The sequence below is a fragment of the Pecten maximus genome, chromosome 8 (assembly GCF_902652985.1).
Source record: "Pecten maximus chromosome 8, xPecMax1.1, whole genome shotgun sequence".
NCBI classification, from domain to species: domain Eukaryota; kingdom Metazoa; phylum Mollusca; class Bivalvia; order Pectinida; family Pectinidae; genus Pecten; species Pecten maximus.
In genome coordinates this window covers 7,145,116-7,171,661 of record NC_047022.1, presented here as the reverse complement: position 1 = coordinate 7,171,661, position 26,546 = coordinate 7,145,116, and the positions used below count along the sequence as shown (strand labels likewise).

The 26,546-nt window shown below is 34.2% G+C and overlaps 1 protein-coding gene across 1 annotated transcript; it reads right to left on the bottom strand.

The window, feature by feature from the left end:
- Positions 1-11,853: 11,853 nt before the first annotated feature.
- LOC117332417 (sericin-1-like) lies at positions 11,854-15,878 on the bottom strand. The gene is made up of 3 exons (XM_033891306.1): positions 15,767-15,878; positions 14,453-14,549; positions 11,854-12,240 (listed from the first exon to the last, which is right to left on the bottom strand). Exons 2-3 carry the CDS (start codon positions 14,544-14,546, stop codon positions 11,906-11,908), a joined length of 429 nt encoding a protein of 142 aa, XP_033747197.1. The 5' UTR covers positions 14,547-14,549; positions 15,767-15,878; the 3' UTR covers positions 11,854-11,905.
- Between the last annotated feature and the right edge of the window lie 10,668 nt (positions 15,879-26,546).

The window sequence follows — 26,546 nt, the reverse complement described above, 5'->3', positions numbered from 1 at the left end:
CAGTATCATTCCGATCCGTCAATATCCATCATTTAGTTACTCTCTTGATATTCGTATTTTTGTCCAATCAGAATTGAGCTTTGAATTAACTTCGTAGTTGCCCGAACCTCGTGGTTGTCTTTGGTCCATATACATAACAGACAATACTGATACACGACATCAGTATTATTTCAGATGATATGTAAGAACGTAATAATACGTACAGACGTTAACACATTATTTTCATCATGTGATGCATTGTTACTGTTTTACTTGTAGTACGGACATGTATTAGTGTAACAGAGGCAAATTCACTCACTTCGACAATTATTTGAAATATCATCCACTCAGAATATACAAAGAATATCTAATCGTTTCTCGCTAAACTAGAATGTCGATATATCACATTATGTAAGTGAAATAGAAATGACATTCTACAGGAAACCAGTCAATTTTCGTTTATTATTATTATTTACTTTATCTTTACGACGAAAAATTCATAGAATGTATGCGCGGCAATCAGTGGCGTCATATTTTACATCGAATTCAATAATATAGAACCTTTCTAATGGGATAGTCAATTCAGTGACATTCAAAGGATTTTTGATTTTCCCTACAAAGCTGTTACTGAATGAAAATACATTTAAAAACTGCAAAAGAACGTAAACATAAAAAAAAATCTTATTTTCTTTATTTTTCAATGTTCGCTATACATGATACCATACATAGTCATAATGCATGACATGAGCATACTGAGATTGTACCAAAATGTAGTATTAATACATATTAATACATACATATATTTATTGTACTCTACTACTCCTTCGCAATTCTCGGTCACTAACATATATTTCACTCTTGGGTCCATGTGCCGGGTAACAAAAATACTAGAATAATACAGTTTGTAATATAATGCTTCATAAAATGGAGCTCATCGAGCCCGAAGGGCGTGAGAGCAAAGTTCTTTATAAGACAGCACGTGTATAAGCTACACATTTACCCCTTAAATAATAATCGAATACATGATTTTAATTCCTGTTACAAAAAAAAAAAAAAAAAAACAGAACAAAGCATATCACAAAAAAAGAAAGAACAAAAAATCAAAAAAACAAAAAAAACGTTTTAGATATATATAAATACAATGACAATCGTATTCTGTCTGTATTATTACGTTCTTACATAGCATCTGAAATGTGACAAAGAATACTGATGTCACTATGCACTACACATGCCATTGCGACTATTTTCAATGTACAACCATCTAGAATCCAACGATACAAATGTAAGACAATGTCAGATCAGGGCCTGGACTAGCCTATTAGAATTTCAGCTCCCGAATACCCACATAATACAGTTTGTAATATAAGGTGTGTGTATGTTTTTGTTTATAATTTGAAAAAAACCTCTCGAAAAGTGGAGACTGTCTCTATTTTTCGGGTGTGTTATCAACTACAGCGGCATGATAATTGTTTACAATCTGTGTTCCTTGATTAAACTGGCAGTGATCTAGGTGATTAGCCGTGCTCAGTCAAAAGGTTGGCTCTGTTTGTATTATTACACCCTATCATTCTTGTTGCTTCCATTTACGTAGGATGTAAATAATATTACAGCATTTCATACTACAATCTGTAGATACTGTGTTATTTACGTAAAATTTGAATAATATTACAGTAAATTATACTTAATACGGACATTTACATTGGAAACTGTTTCTTGCTATGATTTATTTACACTGTCCGACATTTGCAATGGGAGTATATTGTCATTTCTTGCGAAGATAATTTTAGAAATCTATGTGACAAATTTGATCATACTTCAATAATGACAAAAAAAATGTGGATTGATATAAAAAAACAACAAATCTAATTAAGAATAGGCTTCATTGGTATGTCTTACTTCCTAACTTGTTATATAACCTTGTCTACCGTCTGATATCAATGTCACGAAATACACTGTAAACACTGTACATTCCAGGTACTTCTACGTTTATTAAATTCCCCAAAACCCGTAATATCTGTTTCTGATTAATATTTACAGGATATTGAATGGTTTCAAGTTTAATAAAACATATATTTCTCGAGTATGACCAAATATCAAAATATTCTGTCAGACGACTGAAACATATGCAAGAGTGGTTAATTATTAATCTAATAATACAGATTCATATTAAAACTTAAACAAGGACCGTCTTAACATAGTTATTAATAGCGTTACCAGTATCTATGTGCATATATATCATATTCGGAATATAATAAGCATCCAATCACAGCCATGTTAGGGACTTTACAAACGTTTCTATAACATCCGTACTATTCCTGGAATCAACCTTTATTGTTTTGAACAGTGACAGAAACTGACATGTTTGTTATGGCAAACATCCTTGTCATCAGAATTTCTATGCCTACTTCCTGTTCAGATTATACTGTAATGGCAAATAGTTAAAATAGTGTAGCAATATCAAATGATTCTTAACAGTTTACTCTATTGAAAAAGACATCAATGGTGTAACTTGTTAAAGGAACGGATGAATAAGTCAGTAATAGAGGATTACGCACGAGGAACGGACTAAAATAGATGGAAAATCAAAGTGGTGAATGTAAGTGCACATGTCTGTTTCACCTGAAGCAGAAATCAGATGATGACAAAGATTGATGAGGTACCAAGCTATTTGTCATTGCTGACTGCGCACTTCTACCACATTATATAACATGATATGTCATGTCTCGTTCGACCACAAACTCTCGTAAACAGTCTTCGTGAAAAATTAATCGAAGTACGTGATTTTGCTTCCTGTTACTCTAATATAATCAAACTAATAACAGAACAATATATAATCTAGTTTCGTCTGTATTTTATTACGTTCTTACAAAGCATCTGAAATGTGACAGAGAATACTGATGTCATCATGCAGTACACGTGTCATTGTGGATATGTTCAATGTACAACCATCTAGAATCCAACGCTACAAATGTAAGACAATGTCAGATCAGGGCCTGGACTAGCCTATTAGAATTTCAGCTCCCGACTACCCACATAATACAGTTTGTAATATAAGGTGTGTATATGTTTTTGTTTATAATTTGAAAAAAAAAACTCTCGAAAAGTGGAGACTGTCTCTATTTTTCGAGTGTGTTATCAACTACAGCGGCATGCTAATTGTTTACAATCTGTGTTCCTTAATTAAACTGGCAGTGATCTAGGTGATTAGCCGTGCTCAGTCAAAAGGTTGGCTCTGTTAGTATTATTACACCCAATCATTCTTGTTGCTTCCATTTACGTAGGATGTAAATGATATTACAGCATTTCATACTACAATCTGTAGATACTGTGTTATATACATCCTACGTAAGATTTGAATAATATTACAGTAAATTATACTTAATACGGACATTTACATTGGACATTTTTTCTTGCTATGATTTATTCACACTGTCCGACATTTGCAATGGGAGTATATCGTCATTTCTTGCGAAGATAATTTTAGAAATCTATGTGACAAATTTGATCATACTTCAATAATGACAAAAAGATTGTGGAAATGATATCAAAAAACAACAAATCTAATTAGGAATAGGCTTCATTGGTATGTCTTACTTCCTAACTCAGAAGGATATGAACCACACTCTTAGGTGTGTGAGGTTATGATAATGGCTATGAGGAATTGCTAAAAATTATTACCAATATCCATTAAACAATCTCCTGGTAATAGTATCATCATAATATTTCCAGCCTTTCGTGACTGTACTGGCAGCAACTGCGGGAATACAGATGAAAATGAAACAACTGATATGAATTTGTACGATCTAGTCTTGAGGAGTTTCTGCAGTGCTCAGCATGTTATACTGAGATTAAATTCTTCAATTCGTTCTATCCAATGTATTAATTATGACAAAGTTTTGTGTCCCAGCGTATTAAGGTAGCAGTGTACAGTTAAAGTGTATAATTCTAAAAAAAATTGATAAGGCACATTTTTAGATATATAAACATAGTCAGTCACTCCTACATATGATCTATACAAAAGTATCTATATATTTGTAATTTAAATACAGCTATGATCGATACGTTAAGTTATTGTTTCTATTTCAGACTTGTGCAAACCATAGTAGCCACTACAATAAACCTTAAAAAATTGCAAAATATCATGATTTTGACACAATTCCTCCCGCGTTTCTATTCAATCTTTTAGACACGGAAAGATAAAACGTTCATTTTTGATGTTGCAGGATGCAGAATTACTTTTTCCAAGTTCGCTTGCATTTTCAGACTGTGATTAACTTAGCCTCGCCAACAGGTGGAAGTTAAAATGTTCATTTATTGAACTTCTGCCTTTTAATTATAAACAACTACTTTATTAGAAAATAAACGTGACGTATTCCTACAGATAGATAAGAGAGTAAACATGTTTCAACTACAGACTAAACATTATCGCTACACATCTTCATTTGCAAAATGTTAAGAAGTTGTAAGAGATATTTCAATATAGAATCTGTCTAAATGAGCCGTTCACTTGCGTTTTCTACTGTACATACAGGTGTGTGATTTTGAAAATGGACAAAGGTGAAATTTATTTGAACAAACTGGAAAGCACTCAATTCAGCATGTTGTAGTGAGAATATAAACCGTTAAGGGAAACATAACAAGAATTCTTCAATCAAATATTGTTCGAACAACTTCATATCTTGGTTCAATTTAAAGCTAAGGTACAAAGATATCGAGAATAAATACATGGAAAACAAAGAACATCCTTAAACATTTGTTTGAATTAAAATGTCGTACATGAAAGCATTATCATGATTAAAGTTTACTGAGCTTCAGAGAGACATATAAAGCATACTTATTACATCACGGTAAAGTGCCTGCAGTGTCCAAGAGCCAGTAGCAATACTTCTACCAAATTTGTAGATTGTCCAAATCCAAAGCACTTTACATCCTCAGAACTGCTAATTTGTTTGTATATTTTTGTATCATCAGCGAAAAATGACGTATTTCTCGGATATAATAAATGTAAACTACAAAAACGATTTGTCCAGTACATTCTCTTGGGGAATACCGCTAATTACATGGTATGTTTTAGACGATTCCAGTTAAGATCATGTACATGTATTCCATACCCCGACACTTAAGTCAGTACACCCTTGAGTGGTACCTTATAAGTGCATAAATAAAATCTTCAAAAAAAAATGTCAAGTAAGCCACCATTGTCTAAAATATATGTCCATTCTTGAAGCGCGCATTGATTAAATTTAAATCACTGCCGAACATGGTCCTCTGGGTTACTAGTCTTCTAGATCAACTGATCGAGTTAAAGAGACGATTCTCCGGCCGAGCCATATTTTGCGGCTATATAAATTGTGACAGATATACAATGCTGTTCCTAATAAGCTTTTCAAGAGTTGTCCAATTACACTTGTTAAACCAAGAGGTCTTTAATTTCCAGGATCAAACTTTGCTCCTTTTTAAAAATAGCTATTTTTGCCATCTTCAATGTTTAGTGTAACTACCCTTCTGACAAGGATTTATTAAAGCTGTCTGTCAAGGGTTTGGTTATGTCAAATCGAAGCTGTTTTAAAACTCGCCTTGGTTTTCTTACTACTTGTTTTAATAAATGACAATGTTTTGCATATTCCATGCATTTAGTCCTATCTTTTGTGTCCATAAATCTCTGCCATGTCCTGCAGGAAGCTTTCAATATCTGCTTCACTTTTTTGCAGCAATACTTTTATTTTATGATCTTTCACCAACGGAATATGCACAACGACAGACAATTTGAATATCTTACTCGAGACTTTGGCTTAGGTAACATAAAGCATTTCAGGATTTAATGCAGTTAGAATTTTGCTGATGTCGCGAGAATCATTCTTTTACCAGATGTTATAAATCATGTATTTTATCTTTGCATATACCTTTTACACTTAAACCTCAATTGATTACCCAGATAGGTTTATACCAGTAAAAATATCCACGTTCCAGTAAGATAAAAGCGGGCGTTTGTGTGATCAATTCTCCAAGTCCAGTCAGTTATAAGACGGGTATCATTAATTCTCTTCATCCAAGTGGGGAATCTGAGATGTATATCACTAATTCTCCACGTCTAAGTAAGGTAGTAGAGGACATGTATATCATTAATTTACAACGTCCCAGTGAGGTAGCAAACATTTACACTGTATGCCATCAATTACTACGTCTAGGTGAGCTAGCGGCCATGAATATTAATAGTTATCCACGTCCAAATAAGGTAGCGGACATGTATGTTATTAATTCTCAACGTCCAAGTAAGGTAGCATATGTAATCCAAGTCCATGTAAGGTAGAGGACATTTACACATTAATTCTCAGCGTTCAAGTAAGGTAGCTGACATGCATATCATTAATTCTCAACGTCCAAGTAAGACAGCAGAAATGTATACCATTTATTCATCACGTCCCAGTAAGCCAGCACACATGTGTTTCATTATTTTCTCCACGTCCCAGTAAGGTAAAGTACATTTATATCATTCTTTCTCTACGTCTTTGTATATTTGTGAATATGATAGTGAAATGTACTTGCGTTTTGTATTGTCTCGTATTTGTAGGTCTTTTTGGAATGATAAAGAACAAAATAAACACCCACGGTTTTTATGATAATCACTTAAGTTTTCGGTGTTATGAAAACTGAGCAGGCGGTAACAGTAGAAGTAACGGGCTAATATCTTTTCTATAAACACTAACCAGAAGCAGACGCCTGAGGTTTGACTGTATACAATAGTTATGAATTAGATGGGTATTGCCTTTCTTCGTTATCGGTATTGAATAATCATTGAAATTTCATTGTAAATAGTTGATGTGATATGCTAACCTAAAGCATAACTGGAAATATTGAGAAGTCCATTTTTTGTTTCTTCCCTTTTTTTCTCTTCAATTTTTGCTCACAAAATCGTTTTAAATCTTTTGAAGTACTGACTCTTTCAAATTATTGCTTTTATGTGAACACAGTTGGCGACCAAAAGCTAGCAGGCGGTTTGAATTTGAATAAAGTAGCGTTAATTTCAGCAAACAAACATCGTATACTATGCCTGTGTGGTCAGATTATCTAAGTAAATCAAGATGTAACTAAATCAGTGTTGTTTTGTAGCTACGGTCATAAACATAAAAAGTCGGATTATTATATAAAAACTTATCTAATATTAAGGAGACCAAGTCTAAAATTACACTGGCTGTTCAAACCCAGTAAACAAACATTGAGAATAATTAATAATAATTAATATCGACTGCAATATTGTTAACGACTGCATTGTAATATCTTTTCAATTTTGCATTTTAAGAAAAAATATATTCTGAGCAGAATCAGTTTAGTTTTCAAACGAATTAAAATGTTACAGATCTATACACATTACGGCATAGTCTGGTTTGACTAGAAAATAAATAAGATATTAGATTTTAAAAATACATAAGTGTATCAATATGACTTTCTTGTTATGCCACATTATACTTAATTATTCAACTACGCTGTCGTGTTGTTTTTATTATCTAAAGTTTAAAGTTTTGTTCTCTAAAAGCTCCTTGCAAAAAAGAAAAGAAAGAAATAATAATAATAATAAAGGAAAGAAACTTATTTTAATCATACGCTTCAATAAAAGAAAATAAAGTGTAAACTTCATCATTTTACAACTATTGCGAAACAAATTTACCAGCTTATATGAATCACGCGTAATGGCCGCGACGGAAGTGCACGAGGGATCTTTTTGTGGGAGTAAAAAGGAGTACGCAGAGAAAACCTATGTGGTCGGGCGGGTCGCCCAATATCTTTTCACTTCAGACAGCCTAGTTGAAAAGCAAGTGTGACACCACTGAGCAACCGCCCGCTCATATGAAAAGCAATCAAACTATAGTCTGGCGATGTTTTAGTGTACTGGTATCGACTCGTCTGAACGTTGATACCGATCCCCAAGCATATCCAAAATTGTAACGTGCTCAATTTTTTGTTTGAAATCAATTCCATAATTCTGCTGTATTGTGAGGAATGTTAATCATATGACATGAAGAACAGCACACGATTTGAGATTGATACAAGTATCCTGAAAACGAGGTTTTCACTTTTAAAGTGCATTTTAAGAAATGTATTTCATATGGTTATTGTTGCCAAACGTATAAGTTTAAGTACAAAACTGATATATATATATATATATATATATATATAATTAAAAATATATAATGTCCTTGTGATGGGTATACATAGTAATAATAATAATAAAAAACACAAACCAGAAATTCACACTAGCGCTTTCAACATGCTTTGAGAGCAAGCTCTTCAGGTGTAATGAAAGGATTTATTTGTGACGTCATCACTGTGTAAGGAAATCCATGATTGCAGATTGGAAAAAGTCACTGAACGAAAGAAAACAATCATACTGGAATTACATAAAATTAATCAACACCGTTGTATTCTATGAAACATGGCTTGGTAAAGAGGAACCTGTACTTCCACGAAAGTTTAGGATAAAGGAAATCCCGGGAGAACCAAATGAAGACAAGAAAATCAGGACAGAGACAGCAATACTACGCTTTGAAGCGGAAATCAAAATTATGAAGAACGAGGCACGACGACAAGAATGCAAATACTTGAAGATAGATACATACATGGCTGATGTTATAAAGAAGAAATCTTCCTCAGTTGAGATTGAAAACTTACTAACTGAGCAGTGGATAACGGAAGTAGAGAATGAAGCAGAGCACTCACAACAAATATGGCTACCAAAGCGCCAGTGGCTGTTGAACTATGCCAACACATACGGCACAGAGAATGTAAAACCATCACTACAACGTACACGAAAGTCTTCAGTAAAGCAAACAAAAAACATAGCACATGAGGACCGGGTCACATCGCCTAAAAACAACGACACACCGAAACCCCTGTACACAGAAGTAGTAAAAACATGGTCACCGTCATTAGGCACAACACCTGTGAAGTCTACTTATCCACATCGAGCAAGAAGATATCAACCTGAAAATAAGGTCAATGCTACAAAAAATAAGACATCACCAAGCAACATCAGACTACCATTTAAAGATCACAACACTACTTTTATCGGCCAGGCAACAAAGAAGTCTTTTTTAGAACAACGCCAGCTCAAAAACAAAGGCGGGGGAAGAAATATTTTAAAGGTAAAAACAGTGATGTAAAACATTTAGGAAATTCCAATGTTTTACCTAATAAATTTATCAAGCAAAATTTTAAACAATGATGAAATTGATATTCTAAAGAAAGGGTTGAAATTTTGTCCAACACCTAATTCAAATAGTAAAATTGTAGAAAATTGCGTTTAAGTGAAAGATTTTTTTCAGATAATGATGATTGTAAAACTGATGCTGAACCGTTAGTTCGTAACAAGTCTAATTGGAACCCACCAAAAAGTGGTGATATTTGTTTGGAAGATGTTGTTTCAAATCTAAAAAAGTACCCGCTTACGAAACCGAGAAGTAGTAGTAATATTTCATTTAAACAAAGAAAGGCCATTGAATCGTTATCTAATGATAGATCCATTGTTATCAAAGAGGCAGACATAGGCAGTATGGTGGTGGTTATGGATAGTAGTTATTATTGTAAAAAAATGTCTGAAATGGTGTCAGATGAAGAATGTTATAATAACATAAATGAAGGTGCCGATGACGAAACACGTAAAATGATTAATAAATTAGTGAGTGAACAAGATAAGGACCTGTTTGAACAAGAAAAGGATTATCTTACAATTTTTACAAATTATCCTAGTTTCCTGTATGGTTTACCAAAAGTACACAAGAGTTCTGTTATAAATGAGGCTATTAAAGCTCAAAATAGTGAATATATTTCTGTGTTAAGACCCGATGATCTTAAATTTAGACCCATTGTTGGAGGACCACAAAGCGCAACACAACGCTTGAGTCATTTTTTGGATATGATTTTAAAACCATTATGCTCGTCTGTAAAAAGTTTCATTAAGGACGATTATGATTTTCTTTCACATTTACCAAGGACAGTTAAACCTGGTTCTAAGCTTGTCTCCTTTGATGTGGTAAGCTTGTATACCAATATACCCCATGATTTGGGAATTGAGGCAATTAAGTATTGGCTTAGAAAATAACCAGACAAAGTTGACACTAGATTTTCAGAAAAATTCATTATTGAATCTCTCAGAATTGTATTGGAAAGAAACATATTTTATTTTGATGCAAAGTATTATCAGCAAATAAAAGGGACGGCTATGGGAACCAAGGTTGCTCCTACGTATGCTACTTTAGTGTTGGGATATTTAGAAGAAATGCTTCTTGAAAATATTTTTCAGAATGATGAAGAATTTGCCGATTTTTTAACAAGAAATTTTTGGAGATTTATGGATGACTGTTTTGTAATTTGGCCTCCTGATAAGGACTTAATCGAGTTTCACAACAAATTAAATAGTTTACATCCAGATATCAAATACACTTTTGAGTCAAGTGAGAATGCATTGCCATTTTTGGATGTTTTAGTAGAATTGAAAGACAACATTATTAGTACTGATCTATATTGTAAACCAACAGATTCCCATAATCATTTAGATTTTTATTCTAGTCATCCTAAACATACAAAACTCAATGTACCATTTAATCTTGCATCTAGATTAGTTACTATTGTGAGTGATAATAATAGATTAGAGGAACGACTTTGTGATTTAGTTGTGTTTTTGAAAAAACAACATTACCCTACTGAGATAATTTTGAATGGAATAAAGAAAGCTAAGGAAAAGGGACCTTTTACTTCCCATGTGGCAAGCCAAAAGAACACAGACATTTTACCTTTTGTTTCTACATACAATCCAAACAATTTTAATATTTTTCTAATCATTTAGAGGTTGTGAGGATTTTCTTAAGAATAGTGACAAGATGAAAAAGGTATTAGACAGAAATAAAATCACAAATTGTAAGCGACAACCAAGAAATTTGAAACGTTTATTATGCCGTTCAAAGTTTGATTCTGAACAGCAAATTCCATGTATATCTAAATGTGGTAGACCTAGATGTGGTACATGTGAAAGTATCATAGAATGTTCCAATTTTACGTTCAAAAATGGATTTAAATTTCAAATCAAAGCAAATATGAATTGTATATCTAAAAATGTTATCTATGCTATGATTTGCAAAAATTGTTCAGAATTTTACATTGGCCAGACGGGCAACGAAATTAGAAAACGTATGACAGTTCATAGACAGCAAATAAGAACAGACAATCTAAGATTTTTAACAGTTAGTAAACATATGTACCAATGTTCTAAAAGTGAGTTTTATGTTTTACCTATATACCAAATGTCTAGCTCAGATGCTATAGAAAGAGAATCAAAAGAAAATATGTTTATTAATCTATTAAAACCAAGTCTTAATTCATGTAGTTCTGTGTGATTCCAAATCAATGTTACTGTAAAAACAGTTGTTTTCCATTACATAATTTCTAATCGTGTATCTTTTTATTTTGACGTCATCAATTTTGTATTTATGTGTACTTTTGATCATTGTCTTTATGACGTCATCAATCTATGTTGTTTTGACGTAACCATGACACACAGTGATGACGTCACAAATAAATCCTTTCATTACACCTGAAGAGCTTGCTCTCAAAGCATGTTGAAAGCGCTAGTGTGAATTTCTGGTTTGTGTTTTTTATTATTATTATTACTATATATATATATATATATATGCTCTCATTCTGCAGTCAATAGTTTTTGACGATATGTTTCTATTTTGTGGAATTTATTGATATTAAATGTATTTTGATCATAAGATTTAAAGTGTTCATTGCTGATCCTGAGATAACCTTTCTCCGTCACTTATAATATATGATGTATCACACCATGCTTACGATAATATCAATTAAAAACAGAACACGAGAAATGGGAAAATTCTTTATTTAAAGGCATCATTTCGTCCATCCACCTTTCACGCTATGGCCGGTGCGGACGACCCCTCCTTCCTCTTCTACCAGTAGCACCAGTAGCACCGGTGTCTCCAGTTGATCCTGTTGAGCCGGTAGAACCAGTTGCACCAGTTTCACCAGTTGTACCAGCTTCACCAGTTGCACCGATTGATCCAGACGGTCCTGTTGATCCAGTGGGTCCTGTTTCTCCGTTTAATCCCAGTGATCCAGATGCACCAGCTGATCCTATTGGCCCAGTTGGTCCGGTCCATCCTGTAAGTCCGGTTTGACCGGTAGCTGCCGTCATTCCCGATAGCCCTCGTGGCCCTTCAAACAAATCGGTTAAGCTCAGCAGAAGAAATCCTGTAATACAGCAAAGATACATACATAGTATATGTAATTGATTTTCAACATAAGTATACACTTGAAGACGTCAAACAACAAACAACTTATATCTAAGGGATATGACGTTTAACGATTAAATGTTGAATTAACGCATCACGATAATAGGATAGATTATAGAGTACTAAATAATACTCGGTTCTACGGTTTCCCGGGTCGGTTTGGTTTATTTAGGTTAAAATGTTGTTAACAGCTAGGGTCAGTTAAGTACGTGCAATTGTTTGTAGGCGGAGGAAAGCTGGAGTAACGTGAAAAAATCCACAGACTTACGGTTACTGCCAGGGTTGGAACCCGCAGCCAAGAGGTTGAGGGCTAGTTATAAAAAGTGTCGGGTCAACTTAACGACTCCGCCTCCCCTAAGTGTTTACCGGAGGACAAACAGTGCCTCATCGACGAGACATCTCAAGTCGTGAAACGTTGTCGTTTACTAATTCTAAATGATACTTCCTTTAGGGAAAAAAACCTTTTTAAAACATTGGATTTATTGATATTATGAACATTCCAAATGATACTTCCTTGTAGCGTATAGCTTAATCATGATTACCGTGACCTGTGATATTTATTAAAACTTTCGTTTTAGATTAAATAATTTAGTAAAATACGATCATTCTTTATTTTTGGATTATTAGCTTTTAAATGAAATATCTCATTTTATATTGTGCAGAACTACCGACGGATTTTTACGTTCGTGGATACTTTACAGTGACATTATAATTAAATGCAAGTGATGATGAGTTCGTTGCTGAGTTTTGTGATACCAAAAGTTGACTTAAAAATCCATGGTGGATATGTCTTTAGGACAACCAAGCATTAACTGTGATTATCAGTAATTTTTTTCGTGGGTCATATTTATCTAACATGTGATATTTTTGAATGTATTTCATTGTGTCTAAGGTAAAGTACAAATAAAATGTTCAATGATATTATTATTGATGCTTCCAATGTTAATTTTTTTTTATCTTATATGTAACTCAAATTGTTTGAACTTTACAGGTTGCCTCAAAAAGGTCGAAAGCTATGTTATATTTGTGTAAAATATTTTTTTGAATATGCAAATACATAATATGTTTAGTGCGTATAATGTTTTAGTGCGAGAACGGTTTAATGTACATGTATAATGTCAGGATATAATATTTGACATTGAAGTTCAACCTCACAAGATACATGCATGAAAATATTTTAATACGTGGTTTTAGCTCTAACATACTACCATTGTTTATGTTTTCACGTGAGAATGGCTAGACAGATTGCATTTGTTTGTTTTTTTGAAACTATGTTTGATGTCTGCAGGGACACAAACACTCTGACTGAATTGGGGATGTGAAGTTAACTAGGAAACAGCTTGTATATAATGTTACTCATGAGATTTAAGAAATAAGTAAGTACATTTTATATGCGAGTTGTACCTAGTGTAGGAAGCCAATGTATACGCTAAAGTAAGCCAAATCTATTTGAGTTGATTCCCTTACATTAGTACTGGACGAGTATTACTTAATGTTTACCTTCAAGATGTGTATGTTGATTTACTACCATGTGAATTACATTGTTGTTCAGAGAATTCATAAATCTGTAAACGTTATATCCAGTGTTGAATTTTGGTTATCGCACAACCGACATCTCAAACGTCCCGAGATTATGGAACGGACGTTACCCATTTATTACACATGAATATATAAAATAGGGTATTAAGAAACAATATTTATGCTTTCCTCAGATGTAGTGTTTTAACCGAATCCAACCTAGGTCTGTTCCGAGAAATGGGAAATCTCCACCCGAGTGTAAGAGATTGGCTGGTCAGAACGAAACTTGCCGAGTATTTGATAGCTAAATTCTTAAATTCTTACACGAAAGTTGATATACCTGTCCACGTTACAGACCTATATTTGATTATTTTTCTCACGTACTTTAAAAAAGTCAAACATGGCAAAATTTTATGAAACTTTTTCATCACATTTCCTTGAAATATGTGTCAAAATTGATGACGTTATCGATTTGCAACGTGGTTACGCTCCATAAAATAATAACGTTACGCAATTGTGAGTGCCTTAATAGAACATGTGAGCTGTCTTATTCCTATTCGGGTAACAAAAACTGAGCTGCACCTGTGAAAGTACTGAAACAAATAAGCATGTTTATTTTATTATGATTAATACGTAGATAAAGCAATACACACCGAAACTGAAACTCGTCACAGCTGAAACTGCAGCTATCAATGCCGGCGTTAGCCCTGTCTCTGATGGTAGGATGAAACCTCCAGGAGTGGCCATGATCTGAAAATGAATAACATAATTTATGACGAGACAAGTCGAATACTTTTGAAACAGCTCAGATTTGAATCCTTACGCCAAACTCACTGCATAAATATGAACATCCATTGCAACTATTAATAGCATAATAGAAATTTTGATACAATACTATTATTCAACACATCTATCCAACATGTAAACTATACTGCAGTACATATGTAGATAAGATCTGAAGGTGAAAGTAGGGATAGATGATATCACAGCACATAATACTCAATTTATGTTTAGAATATTTACAATGCGGACAACCATATAAAATATGATAATTCAAAGTCAAGACTATGTCGGCATGACAAGTCTATAATAATTTCAGCTGACCGATAAACGTAGAATACATAGTTAATAATGTATTTCTATGAATATCTAGTTAATTCCATACTGGCTGATGTTTGCTGTTAAAGAATGATGTCATTCTTTTACGAAAGATGCATCCTTCAATAATGCGAAAATAGACGTCAAAAGAACATGTTATAAAACAAATCTACTTTAGAATAGGCGTCGTTGGTGTTTTATTCCCCAAGTCGTTGTCCTATCACATCTACTGTCTGATATTAATGCCACGAACTAAACATATAGTTCAGGTTCTTCTACATCTATTCAATATTCCCAAATCCCAAAATATATCAAATTTAGTTTCATATTTTAAGTGATTTTCTCCAATTTCCTTCTGAATTTCTATACAACGATCCATCACTAACTAGTCATTGAAGAAGGAAACAGCTGTATGATTTATTTGAATATACACTACACAAAAGCAGCCTAAATGAAATTAAAATAGCCTAATGTATGAAAAGCTCTTTAACTGTATTTCATTTCTACATAAATATAAAAGCACACAATGTTTAGAATAAATGTCAGCATAGATATGCAAGTATGAAAATAACATACTTGTGTATTTGTAGAAATATAAACATGTGTTCTGAAAAGAATATGGGGGATTTTTTTTTAAAGCAAATGTCATCTATGAGGGTTGTATCCAAAAAGAAGGGTACAGTTGCATAATATTTGTTTATGAATTATAATATGTATTTATTTATTTATCATTTATTCATTAAGTATTTATTTATCATTTATTTATTTACATGGATAGTATATTTTACTAAATTAATATATCAAGTTATTTTTCCTTATTTTCGTGTTGTACAATCATTTAATTTACACACATATATAAGATTACTTACTTAGCTGTCTGATCAAAATAAAATGCTCGTACGATCCGAGGCTGATGGCGGCGAGGACGTAACTGACAACTGTAACGCTATAGGGCTGTGTTTTTAAAGTACTGCCGATTTGGTGATCTGTCACTGTTCTGTAGTATACCTCTGATATATCAAACCTGATACCAGCATAAGTCTGCTAGATTCCGATTAAATCATATGTATCCAGTTTTACAGAGTACATCTACATTAAGTTCACTTTAATTTTTTTTCAAATGATCAGCTCGTAGATATTCATTGATTATTATCGCTTTTTACCACAGTTTTAGAGAGTATATCGACATAAATCAGCTTATGTTTACTCTACACATAGATTATTAACGCGTTTAACCACAATTTTACAAAGTACATTTACATAAAGATCGTTTTAACTTTTGAAATGATCAGCTAATGTAATTCATTCGTATTATAAATGATGTGTTATTACATTCCTTGTGAAATTATTTGCAGCACTTTTTATTTCTTAATTAAAACGGCAAAGATTCTCATTTTAAAGTAAATATGCATTCCAAGAAGATTTACTGATGATAGGAATGGGATTGACTTTATAAAAAAATATGGCTAACCTCCTGTCACAGCCTTGACACTCGACTCATCACATTGTGTATATATATATATAGTGGGTGCCGTAGATCGTGAGTTCGAGGCCCGGTCAGGGCACGAGTCAAAAAGTTCCTTCGTCATTTGTGTTACTAAGTTAAATATATATCTATTAGCACAATGTATCATATACACTATGTGTTGGTGATCCGAAGATATAGATTTGAATTTCCTGTCGTAGTTGTACCGAGAGAAATATTTGTAATATATGTACAATTCGTATCCATGTATGTAAATACATTGCGATCCAGCTATTCATATCATCTATTAGACGACTTCCACGCCGATGTGGCGGAGTGGAATAAGCTGCGGGTATTTCTGGCTTGGCGATTGGGTACCGTAGATCGTTAGTTCGAGGCCCGGTCAGGGCACGAGTCAAAACTTTGTCTTCCTTTGTCATTTGTGTTGCTAAATTATATATATATATAGAGAGAGAGAGGGTCGCCATCGCCCTCCACACCATAGGCGAGGAAGGTTTAAAATATTCGACAATTTCACGTTTGAAAACCAAGATGACAGTTCAAAACTTCAACCAGTGCTTGACAAGTTTCGTGAGTACTGTAACCTTATATATATATTCGTAATAAAAGTAAGACGAAGGATTAAAAAGCTTTTTTTTTTTTTTTTTTTTCAATATTATTACAAGCTAACCGGTAATAAGTATTTATATAATAACGTATTTAAAATGTTGCCGTATCCATCCACCTAACGAATATATGAATAAAGACCAGTTGCACTGGGTTCAGTACTTTTTCATCTAGGGAAAGCATGGTCTTTGATTGATATGTGCAGTATTGTTCTATCTATAGCTACATTATCTTTAACATTTTTCTTTCAAACACATGTACATGTAGTATTCCAACCAACCGGTTTTCATTTGACAGAAATAGTGATAGTGACATTGACCTTTGACATCCGAGTCTGAAAGAGAACTTAAGGCATTGTGCAGCAACCAAACAAGAGGCCATATGAGCCTGCATTAGTCATCTTGATCTCTGGAACTCTTTTTGATATTGATAAAAAAAAAAAGGTTTAAATATTTTAACATGTTTGACTGCTGTGACCTTGAATGTACGTCACTTTTGCTCGTTTTTAAACAAATTTGGTATCACTTCACCAGCTTAGTACAGGCCCAATACGTGGTATCTTGGCCTCAAGGTTATTCCATTGAAGATGTTCAAGGTTATTGCACGTCTGGCTCCAGTGGTCTTTAATGAAGGTAAAGGTCATACCTGGTATCTTGGCCTCAAGGTTATTCCATTGAAGATTTTCAAGGTTATTGCACGTCTGGCTCCAGTGGTCTTTAATGAAGGTAAAGGTCATACCTGGTATCTTGGCCTCAAGGTTATTCCATTGAAGATTTTCAAGGTTATTGCACGTCTAGCTCCAGCGGTCTTTAATGAAGGTAAAGGTCATTTATTAAAACAAACGTAGTAGCATTCAAGATTCGAGACCATCACTACAGAATGCCTGTGCATTGAAATTGTTGAATTGTCCTTTTGTGTCCCACCCCTCCTATTTGGGAGCCAGCATAGTGCCTCAAGATCCTTAAACAACAATCAGACCAGTCAAATAATGCCCAGGACCAAGTTTGAAAATATCAAGTTAGCCATACAGAAGAAAAACAATTGAACAGAGATGTTATTTTGAACTACTATGCTGAATATGTGCTGATGTGACAGATCTGTCAGTTCGAAATGTCCAAAACATTTTAGGAAGTTTTAACTAAACTTAAGATTTTATTAAAATTATTGTTAATATATACATATAAGACTCATTTTACGAGAGCCGCATAATGTTTTACTCAGCAATAAGAGTTGAATGCTGACAGATATTATCATTAAATACAATAACTGTGGGAAAGAATAAGGATTGATGATAAGATAAGGACATGAAACTTTTCTTTTTTCAAAAATGACATCGTTATCGCATTTTTGGATTTTCTGCATAGTGATACAAATCTGTTTGCGTAAAGATACGTATGTTTATTTACGTGAACTTGAAAACTGCCGGCAAGCATTTCAGTCGTGCGAAACGGGATCAAAGAATGTCTACTGTAGCTGTGACCGGGTGTGTGTTTACTATGATAACTGCTGTTTTGATGCTGCAGTTATTATAGAAAAAGATAACAGCGAAGAAGACCATCACCAGGAATACCTTGAGATGACAACATGTGAAACCATTGCCTATAGAGAAAATGCCGATACCACACAGGAGGCGTTTATGACATCATCCTGCCCTTTGTCGTGGAGTAGTGACGTGGATACTAGGCAAGATTGTGAACTGTATACGGACACTGATGTCCGTGACATATTGTCCGTTGTTGATATCAGAACTAATTTAACGTTCAAAAACCGCCATTGCGCCGAATGTAACAGTGTCCAAATTTACACACCATGGTTATTGAAGATCCCATGTTTAACGGGGAGTCAACCCAAATCACTTTCCATTACTGAGGGAGTGATGACCAAGCTCCACAGTGACCGCTGTAGTTACCACTTCATACCACCTGATGATTTCACAGTACATTACTGCTATCAGGAATTCGACTACACAATACTATTAAACATTTCTGAAAGTGACAACAACTCAACTTGTCAAAACCGTATGTTTAGTCCAGTTTTTATTTCCATAGGTAAACACAGCCGTTATTATAGAACTTTACAATGTCTTATTGCTAATGAAGGACCTATGCATCAGGAACTTCTGTATGCAACAATCTGTCATTTCCTTTTGTCTTCTGAAAATGAGCATGCGTTGAAAGCAACGCTAAGCAGTCTGATTTCTCGTCTGTGTTTCGGAGAAAAGTGAAGAAATATAAAGACAAAGAAATTCAATTATTTGACGATGTAAGAATTTGTCGTTTATGTCTGATAAATGACCAAAAAAAATCTGTATACATATAGTCAAAATTTGAAACAACACAGTAATTGTGTTTCGATAACAGTTTCAGACTAAGCAGCAATCTCCAGATTTTTTGTTAATGACGTGGCAACGGCATTATGATGTAATCGATAGAAATAGCAGGGGATGTAGTAATGTTACAATCAGGAGAGGTTTAGAAACATAACGTTTGCTTGTACTTGTACGTGGCAAACTCACTACTTTTTGGGGCGTGACGTCATCATTTCATGCGACTGGGAGACCACTATAGGTTGTCAAGTAGGCATAACTCCTCTACTGCATATAAAGCATAGTCTTTTAGTTTTAAATATCTACTACAATAGTCCGTTGTATAACCGTTAAAAAACATCAAGTAACCTGCTTATTTGTTACAGTCTAAGGGAATTGCAATCGTATCTGTCATCTTTTCGCAATTCTCATTCAGTCCCTAAAACGTCTTAAAATATGCTGCATACTAAGGAAGGTCCGGACACCCGTAGGCTGTACCAAATGTTCAGGTCCCTTACAATCTTACCAAAGATTATCAGTCATCAGGTGTATCAGCCACAACACCTACTTTTGAGAGTTTTTACCATCGAGGGGGTTGAATTTGATGTGGATGTTATTTAGACATGTACAACATGCCATTAAATTATCTTGTAATGCATTTTGAATATGCAATTCAATTTAGGTATTAAGTCTTGGGCTTATGGACGTCATTATTACGTGTTACATTTTGTGATACAGATACAAGCATTACTTCCCTCACCCTACCCTTATACCCAGCTATCTGACGGGTACATTTGTCTTAACATTGTCATCCTGTCAATATCGTCCTCATAGTCACAACTAGTTTTACTTACAACCAATATCTTCGATACAAATACAGATAGATCTGCCGACGTGTTAGTTATCATTTTCAATATATTGAAAGATCATTTTTCATCTACCGATATATCCAGGGATATTATTGTAAGAAGATAAATTTCAATACGAATCGTGCCCCAGCTATAACTGCGAGGTTTTCTGGCCTTAACAAAATAGCAACTTGAATTATGGAAATCAATTGTGTACATACATACATATATACATGTATTTAGTCTATTACGCAAATGCATTTTCCCATTCCGTCAGATTTTTGTAAGTGGTTTATGCATGTATTATGCTTATGATTAATATAAGATAAAAGGCACATTTTTTCTTCCTAAAATTAAAAACGAACGGTAACGTTTAACTGATTTCCAATTTTCAGTTTTGTCAGCAGATTAAACATAGTTTAGTGTTTCGATAAAAAAACCTACTCCAAGACAATACATAGTTTTGAAATTAACTGCATTTTGTATATTTAAATTATTTTTTTTAGTTATATTATATAAAGAATAATTACAAGTGATGATATTTAAAAAAAATCATCAAAAGATAATATTCTGGTGTATTTAAGAGAAAGGCTTAAGTAGAAAAAAGGTCAAAAATGGAAATAAAGAAAAAGGAGCTGGAGCTAAAAGGAAAATATATTGCGTTTAGAAAAAATGGCAAGGAAAGTGAAGAACAGACACAGCAGTCTGAGATGATGACTCAACTCTAAAAGCTTTGTTAAACAGGAAATAAAGTCCTTAGAACTATTGGTTTCCCTTTTTCTTGCTAGTCTTTTCCTAATAAATACGAATTGATAAACTCTAGTTTTTTTTAAAGATGTCGGCACGAGATCTTTGTTTGATGTGTGCATATTGCTGTATTAGTACCGTTACTTTATATACATTCATGATCACACATTTCACGAGTTCTTCGGATTCGCCTGTTTATTTTTCATCCAGGTAGTTGTACCTGACGCTTTTTCTGCACAAAATGCCAAAGTATATGAATGAATAAATAAAAGAATAAGAATACGGATCAATTTCAATTGATATTTTGGTCAAGTATAACAATTAACAAAGGAATGAATTGGTACATTATGAGAGCATTAAAATCAAGATTATCTAATAAATTTCTGTTTAAAATCAAGATGATGATGACTCAACTCTTAAAAGCTTTGTTAAACAGGAAATAAAGTCCTTAGAACTATTGGTTTCCCTTTTTCTTGCTAGTCTTTTCCTAATAAATACGAATTGATAAACTCTAGTTTTTTTTTAAAGATGTCGGCACGAAATCTTTGTTTGATGTGTGCATATTTCTGTATTAGTACCGTTACTTTATATACATTCGTGATCACACATTTCACGAGTTCTTCGGATTCGCCTGTTTATTTTTCATCCAGGTAGTTGTACCTGACGCTTTTTCTGCACAAAATGCCAAAGTATATGAATGAATAAATAAAAGAATAAGAATACGGATCAATTTCAATTGATATTTTGGTCAAGTATAACAATTAACAAAGGAATGAATTGGTACATTATGAGAGCATTAAAATCAAGATTATCTAATAAATTTCTGATTTTAAATCTCTAAAGCAACAAGTCCTTTGTAGAATTCTGCTCTAACATGATGGGTAAGCCAGCGGTGCTGGCGAATCAATTCCAAAGACTCGACCCGTCTCGCTCTCAGTATGGCAAGTGTGACAGTTTATCAGTATAGCTCCCAAAAGGAAATACTTCGCTACCTGTTGAAAGAGAAATGATTGTTGTAGTTTAAGATTGCTAAAAAAAAACTAGATTTTTCGCAAATGTCTAATCAACGCAAATTCTAAGTGCGGTCTTTTTCTTATTGAATCTAGCCTGGTTTGCGGTGACCATTTCTCCACTGTCATGTGTTATGATATAAGGGATTAGATGGCGAGTGTTGGCCAGCCAAACTCTTACACGAGAGTTGAGAAATCCTTTTTCGCGGAACAGACCCATGATTGATTATTTTTCTCACATACTTGCAACCAAACGTAAGTTTTTATGAAAGTTTTTCATCGCACCATCTTCAATGCTCCTTGGAATGTGCGTAAAAAATGATGACGTCATCACTTACGACTTGGTTACTCAACGTAAAATGATGACGTTACGTTATTGTGACAGCGTCATATAGCGCGTGCCAGCTGTCTTTACCCACCCCGTGTAAGATCGATTTATCTTTTCCCTAGCAACCGCCGGATAACCCTGTGAAGTATGGAAGAATGAAAGTGTCTCCGTCAGTGGTAGACTTGTGCTGACTCATCATGTACTGAAGCTGACTTTCCTTAAAGCATACCAGCGTCGTGTTGTCTGCCTTCCATAGGCCAAAATATACTGGCAATTAATCCGTTTGGAGCTACCACACTCCGGAATTTTAAAACATCCGCCCATTTGTGACCATTAAATACCCTTTGCTGGTTTCCCAAAAGCGGTAGATATGTCTTACTTTCCCGTCAATGAACCCCCAGAAATTCGAAAGAGGACTTCAATGAGATCTTACAGAGGTAGCGAATTATCTTGGGTTTTGTTCAGACATCCTTCAGAGTCTATAACAAATTGCGATGATTTCTGGTAAGAAATCCAGCAACTCTGTCACAGGTTGACCCCCTCATGGTAAAATGCCCCCCCCCCCCCCCCCCTCCCCTTTCAAACAAAATTTACCCTAAATTGTTTTTTCATATATCATTTAATGGGGGTCAAAATACGATACTACACCGATCGTTCACGGCAAGGATGGGATACATGTCAAAGTAGAACACACAAATCTTCTACACAAGAACAAAATGTCCCGTTTCCACATACAATTTTGGTCGGAGGGCAGCTGCCTAAAACTGGTATATCATCTTGTCTGTGTGTCTTTAAATGAACAGACATATACAGAGCAATCCAGATACCACAGTTTTTAACTTCCTTAGACCAACAGATGTAAAGCAAGGCCTATCTTTTGGGGACCAGCATTCCTCACTAATCGCTCTAGCAGCCGTAGCGACATCATACTGAATCATCTACACATGTGGGCTTATGTTGTATTTATACCGAAAAAATAATATGTTTTGAAACCAATACATTATTTCCTGGTCAAGTATGTACGGTTATACAACTGGATTTCAACGTCAGGTGGCCAACGTCATTATCTGGATGTTTTCATCGATCCTCGTGTTCTTGGCATGAACAATTACATTATCACTTAATCAGTAAATAGGGCCAGATCACCCCATCAGCGTACTTTTTCGTACAAATAAACATATTAGACTTGTTCAACGTACCTCAAAACTTGAGAAAAGTGCTGTAGTCTTTTTTTCAGTTTATTCATGTACAGTTATTCAACGGTATGGGAACTCTTCAGTGTTTTAAGTGTAGAAGTCGATAAAAAGAAAGAAGCAGACATTGATACATGAATGTAATGGATCGTTATTAAGTAAAATATTTTCGTATGATGTCCAAGGTGTAAACGTGTAAAACGTTTTCGGTTGTACAGACACGATAACCCGAGATGGCAGGTTTTTTTCACATGTTAAGTGCGTCATAATACTTCGTTCACTGAACGTTTACTACAAACAAATGTTATTAGACATTTTCTCTTTATTACAAGGTGCACGAGAAAGATATAACATAATACATGATTCCTTTCATTTTTAACAGGATGACTGTCATCGCTTGTACTGCCCGGCATATTCAGAACCAGTCGGCGGAGAATGTGTTGATATGCATTATACAAGTGACGGCTTCATACTAGATCTGTTGTTTGAAACGAATAAATATTTTAAAACTGAGTCGAACCGTGCTTCAAAGTTTTAGCCATATATTAGACATGTTGATGACAGATTTTAGGAATTATATAGGATCAATGTTAGAATATAATGCTTTACGTCTCAATAAAATGAAAATTAGACCGGGATTACTATTGAATTCAGAGGAACAATGTTCTGTCATTCCTATATACATTAATGTCAAAGGAATAACACTAACTGGTGATACACTCGAATCTGAAAGACCTTGGATGGCGAGATATTTAAACAACTACACATTTATGAACACAGATGGCAGCTTTATCAGACATATAGCGGATGTACGAGATATGTTGTGTAAGACGAATGTTTCCGTTCGTAATCCGTTATATCTACAGGAGATGATTTCAGTTGACAATGACTTACCCTGCCCAGCAGTCAAACTACAGTATAGCGCAAAGGAATCCGACAGTGGAGGCGAGATAAATAACTCATCACTTTCTTACTTCCATCTAAATAGCATTTCTGTTTCACCTTCGGATGCTGTGTGCCAACGGAGACCACTTTGTATGTATTGATAGGTTTTCATCGAAATATCAAATCATTTATCGACATTATGATACTATGAAAAGCTACAGAAGTTATATGAACAGAGCATGTGGGTCTATTTCTATTACCTGTATGATTTATTGTCTGATTCAGTATTGTGTCATTCCAACACTCCGAGACGGAAAGTCCGACATGTTAATTATCCTGTTCTTACTTCTTGCCCAAGCATGCTTCTTCACTTTATCTCATTTTGAAATCCCAAGCTGTTTGTGAATGGGTTGGGTTAATTCAGCATTTTACATGGTTATGTGCATTTGTTTTCATGTTTCTCTGTCCATATCGCTTAAATGCTGAGATAAGAGATCTTCAAACATACAGCAGATCAGAAAGAAGGATAACTACATTTAAATACATGTTAGTTGGCATTTCTTTACGTTTAGCTGTCATAAACAGCATCAAAACTATAAACTTACGTTTTGCACCTACAGGGAAATGGTATGGTGGACGTCTTTGTTTTATTTCACAAACATTTGCCGCATTGTTTGGATTTGTTGTCTAAGTATTTTTGATTTTGTGTGGAAACGCTATTTTGCTTATTTTCATTATTCACTATATGACATCTACATCTGTTGCCACCAATTCAAGCAGGTCTAACGTGATGGTCTTCATAAAAATATTAACAGCTATGGGGTTTAGTTGGATTATCGGCATTGTGGCAATACTGTCTCAGTCCGATGTACTTCTTATAGTTTTTGAAGTCCTGTCTAATTTGCAGGGAACTTTTATTACACTTTCTTTTTCGTGCTCATGTCGTGTCAAGACATTTTACAAGGATTGTTTTCAGCATTTCAAACAGAACATGCTACGTCTTGAACAAACTGAACTGTTTCGGGTGAGATGTTATGAAGACCATGTCATCTCTCATGGAACATATATTTTCTTTGCATCGGAAAAGGTTAAGTATATTAAAATCCATCTCTATAAGTCACTGTATTTTCACAGAAATGTTAAGATGTATTCAAGTATGTTACTTGCTCTGATTTACATTATCAGACTTGTGTGATACAATCATTCGTGGTCGTAAATAGTAGACACTGCTGGTGGATTGTAGACATACATTTCACACTTTTAATTCACATTTTTCATTTTCATAATGACAAGTTTCATTCTATTGAAATACGATGTTGAAAATCACGACATGAATCAAGCTCGTGCTCCTCTTTTTGTGTTCTGTCGATATTGTGGCCTCTTTTTTTTTTATTTCCCTCCATATGCTCATTTCTATCAACACTTTAGTCATTTCACATCATTGAAGATTGTATAACCATAATCCTACATGGGTTAAGAATACAAGAAGTCCTACTATTCGCTGATAACGGGTGAAATCAAACTAGCGTTAACGGTCAGAAACACAAAAAGCATTATTTTCATTGCAAGATACTTCAATTTGATGGTAAACTGATCAATTATCTAAACTGCAGACAGAATCGCAATAGTAAAAAAGTATCGAATTGGATATTTACATTCGAAGTGGATATTGTGTAGTTGTCATATACGGATGTTGTATAGGTTTCCTATATGTACGGTAAGCGTACTTAAAGCTACATGGTTTATTTTTGATAGGATGTCAATGAATGAAATCTGAAGGTAGGAATGCTAAGTGAGAAGATGTCACGTGTCTGTATGTGTTTTGTCTTATAGTTTTTCGTGACAGTGTGAGATCCTCGTAACTATGGTAACAGACTATGTTCAGTCAAGGACGAAGGTAAGTCTTGTGAATTTTTGTTGGATCGCTAGCTTTAGAGATACTGCTATATAATTTAGCTTGCAGGAAAGTATATGAAGAGGGACATCCATCCGTGATGTTTGAGGCATTCGCGTGATATTAAAGAGGGAGAACGCTTTGTTGTGGTTGTAATCATTCAACATGTGTTTATGATCTTTTTCATGTCGAAATAATTAGCTGTATATTCCCTCCATGATTGCTGATGAATTGTGGCCATTTCTATATACCTAACGTTTACGATTACCTTGCGTATAAAGATTGGTATTGTTATTATTCCCCTTACTTAATGGTGGTATTGAAGTATTCTCTTGAATATTGTGTCA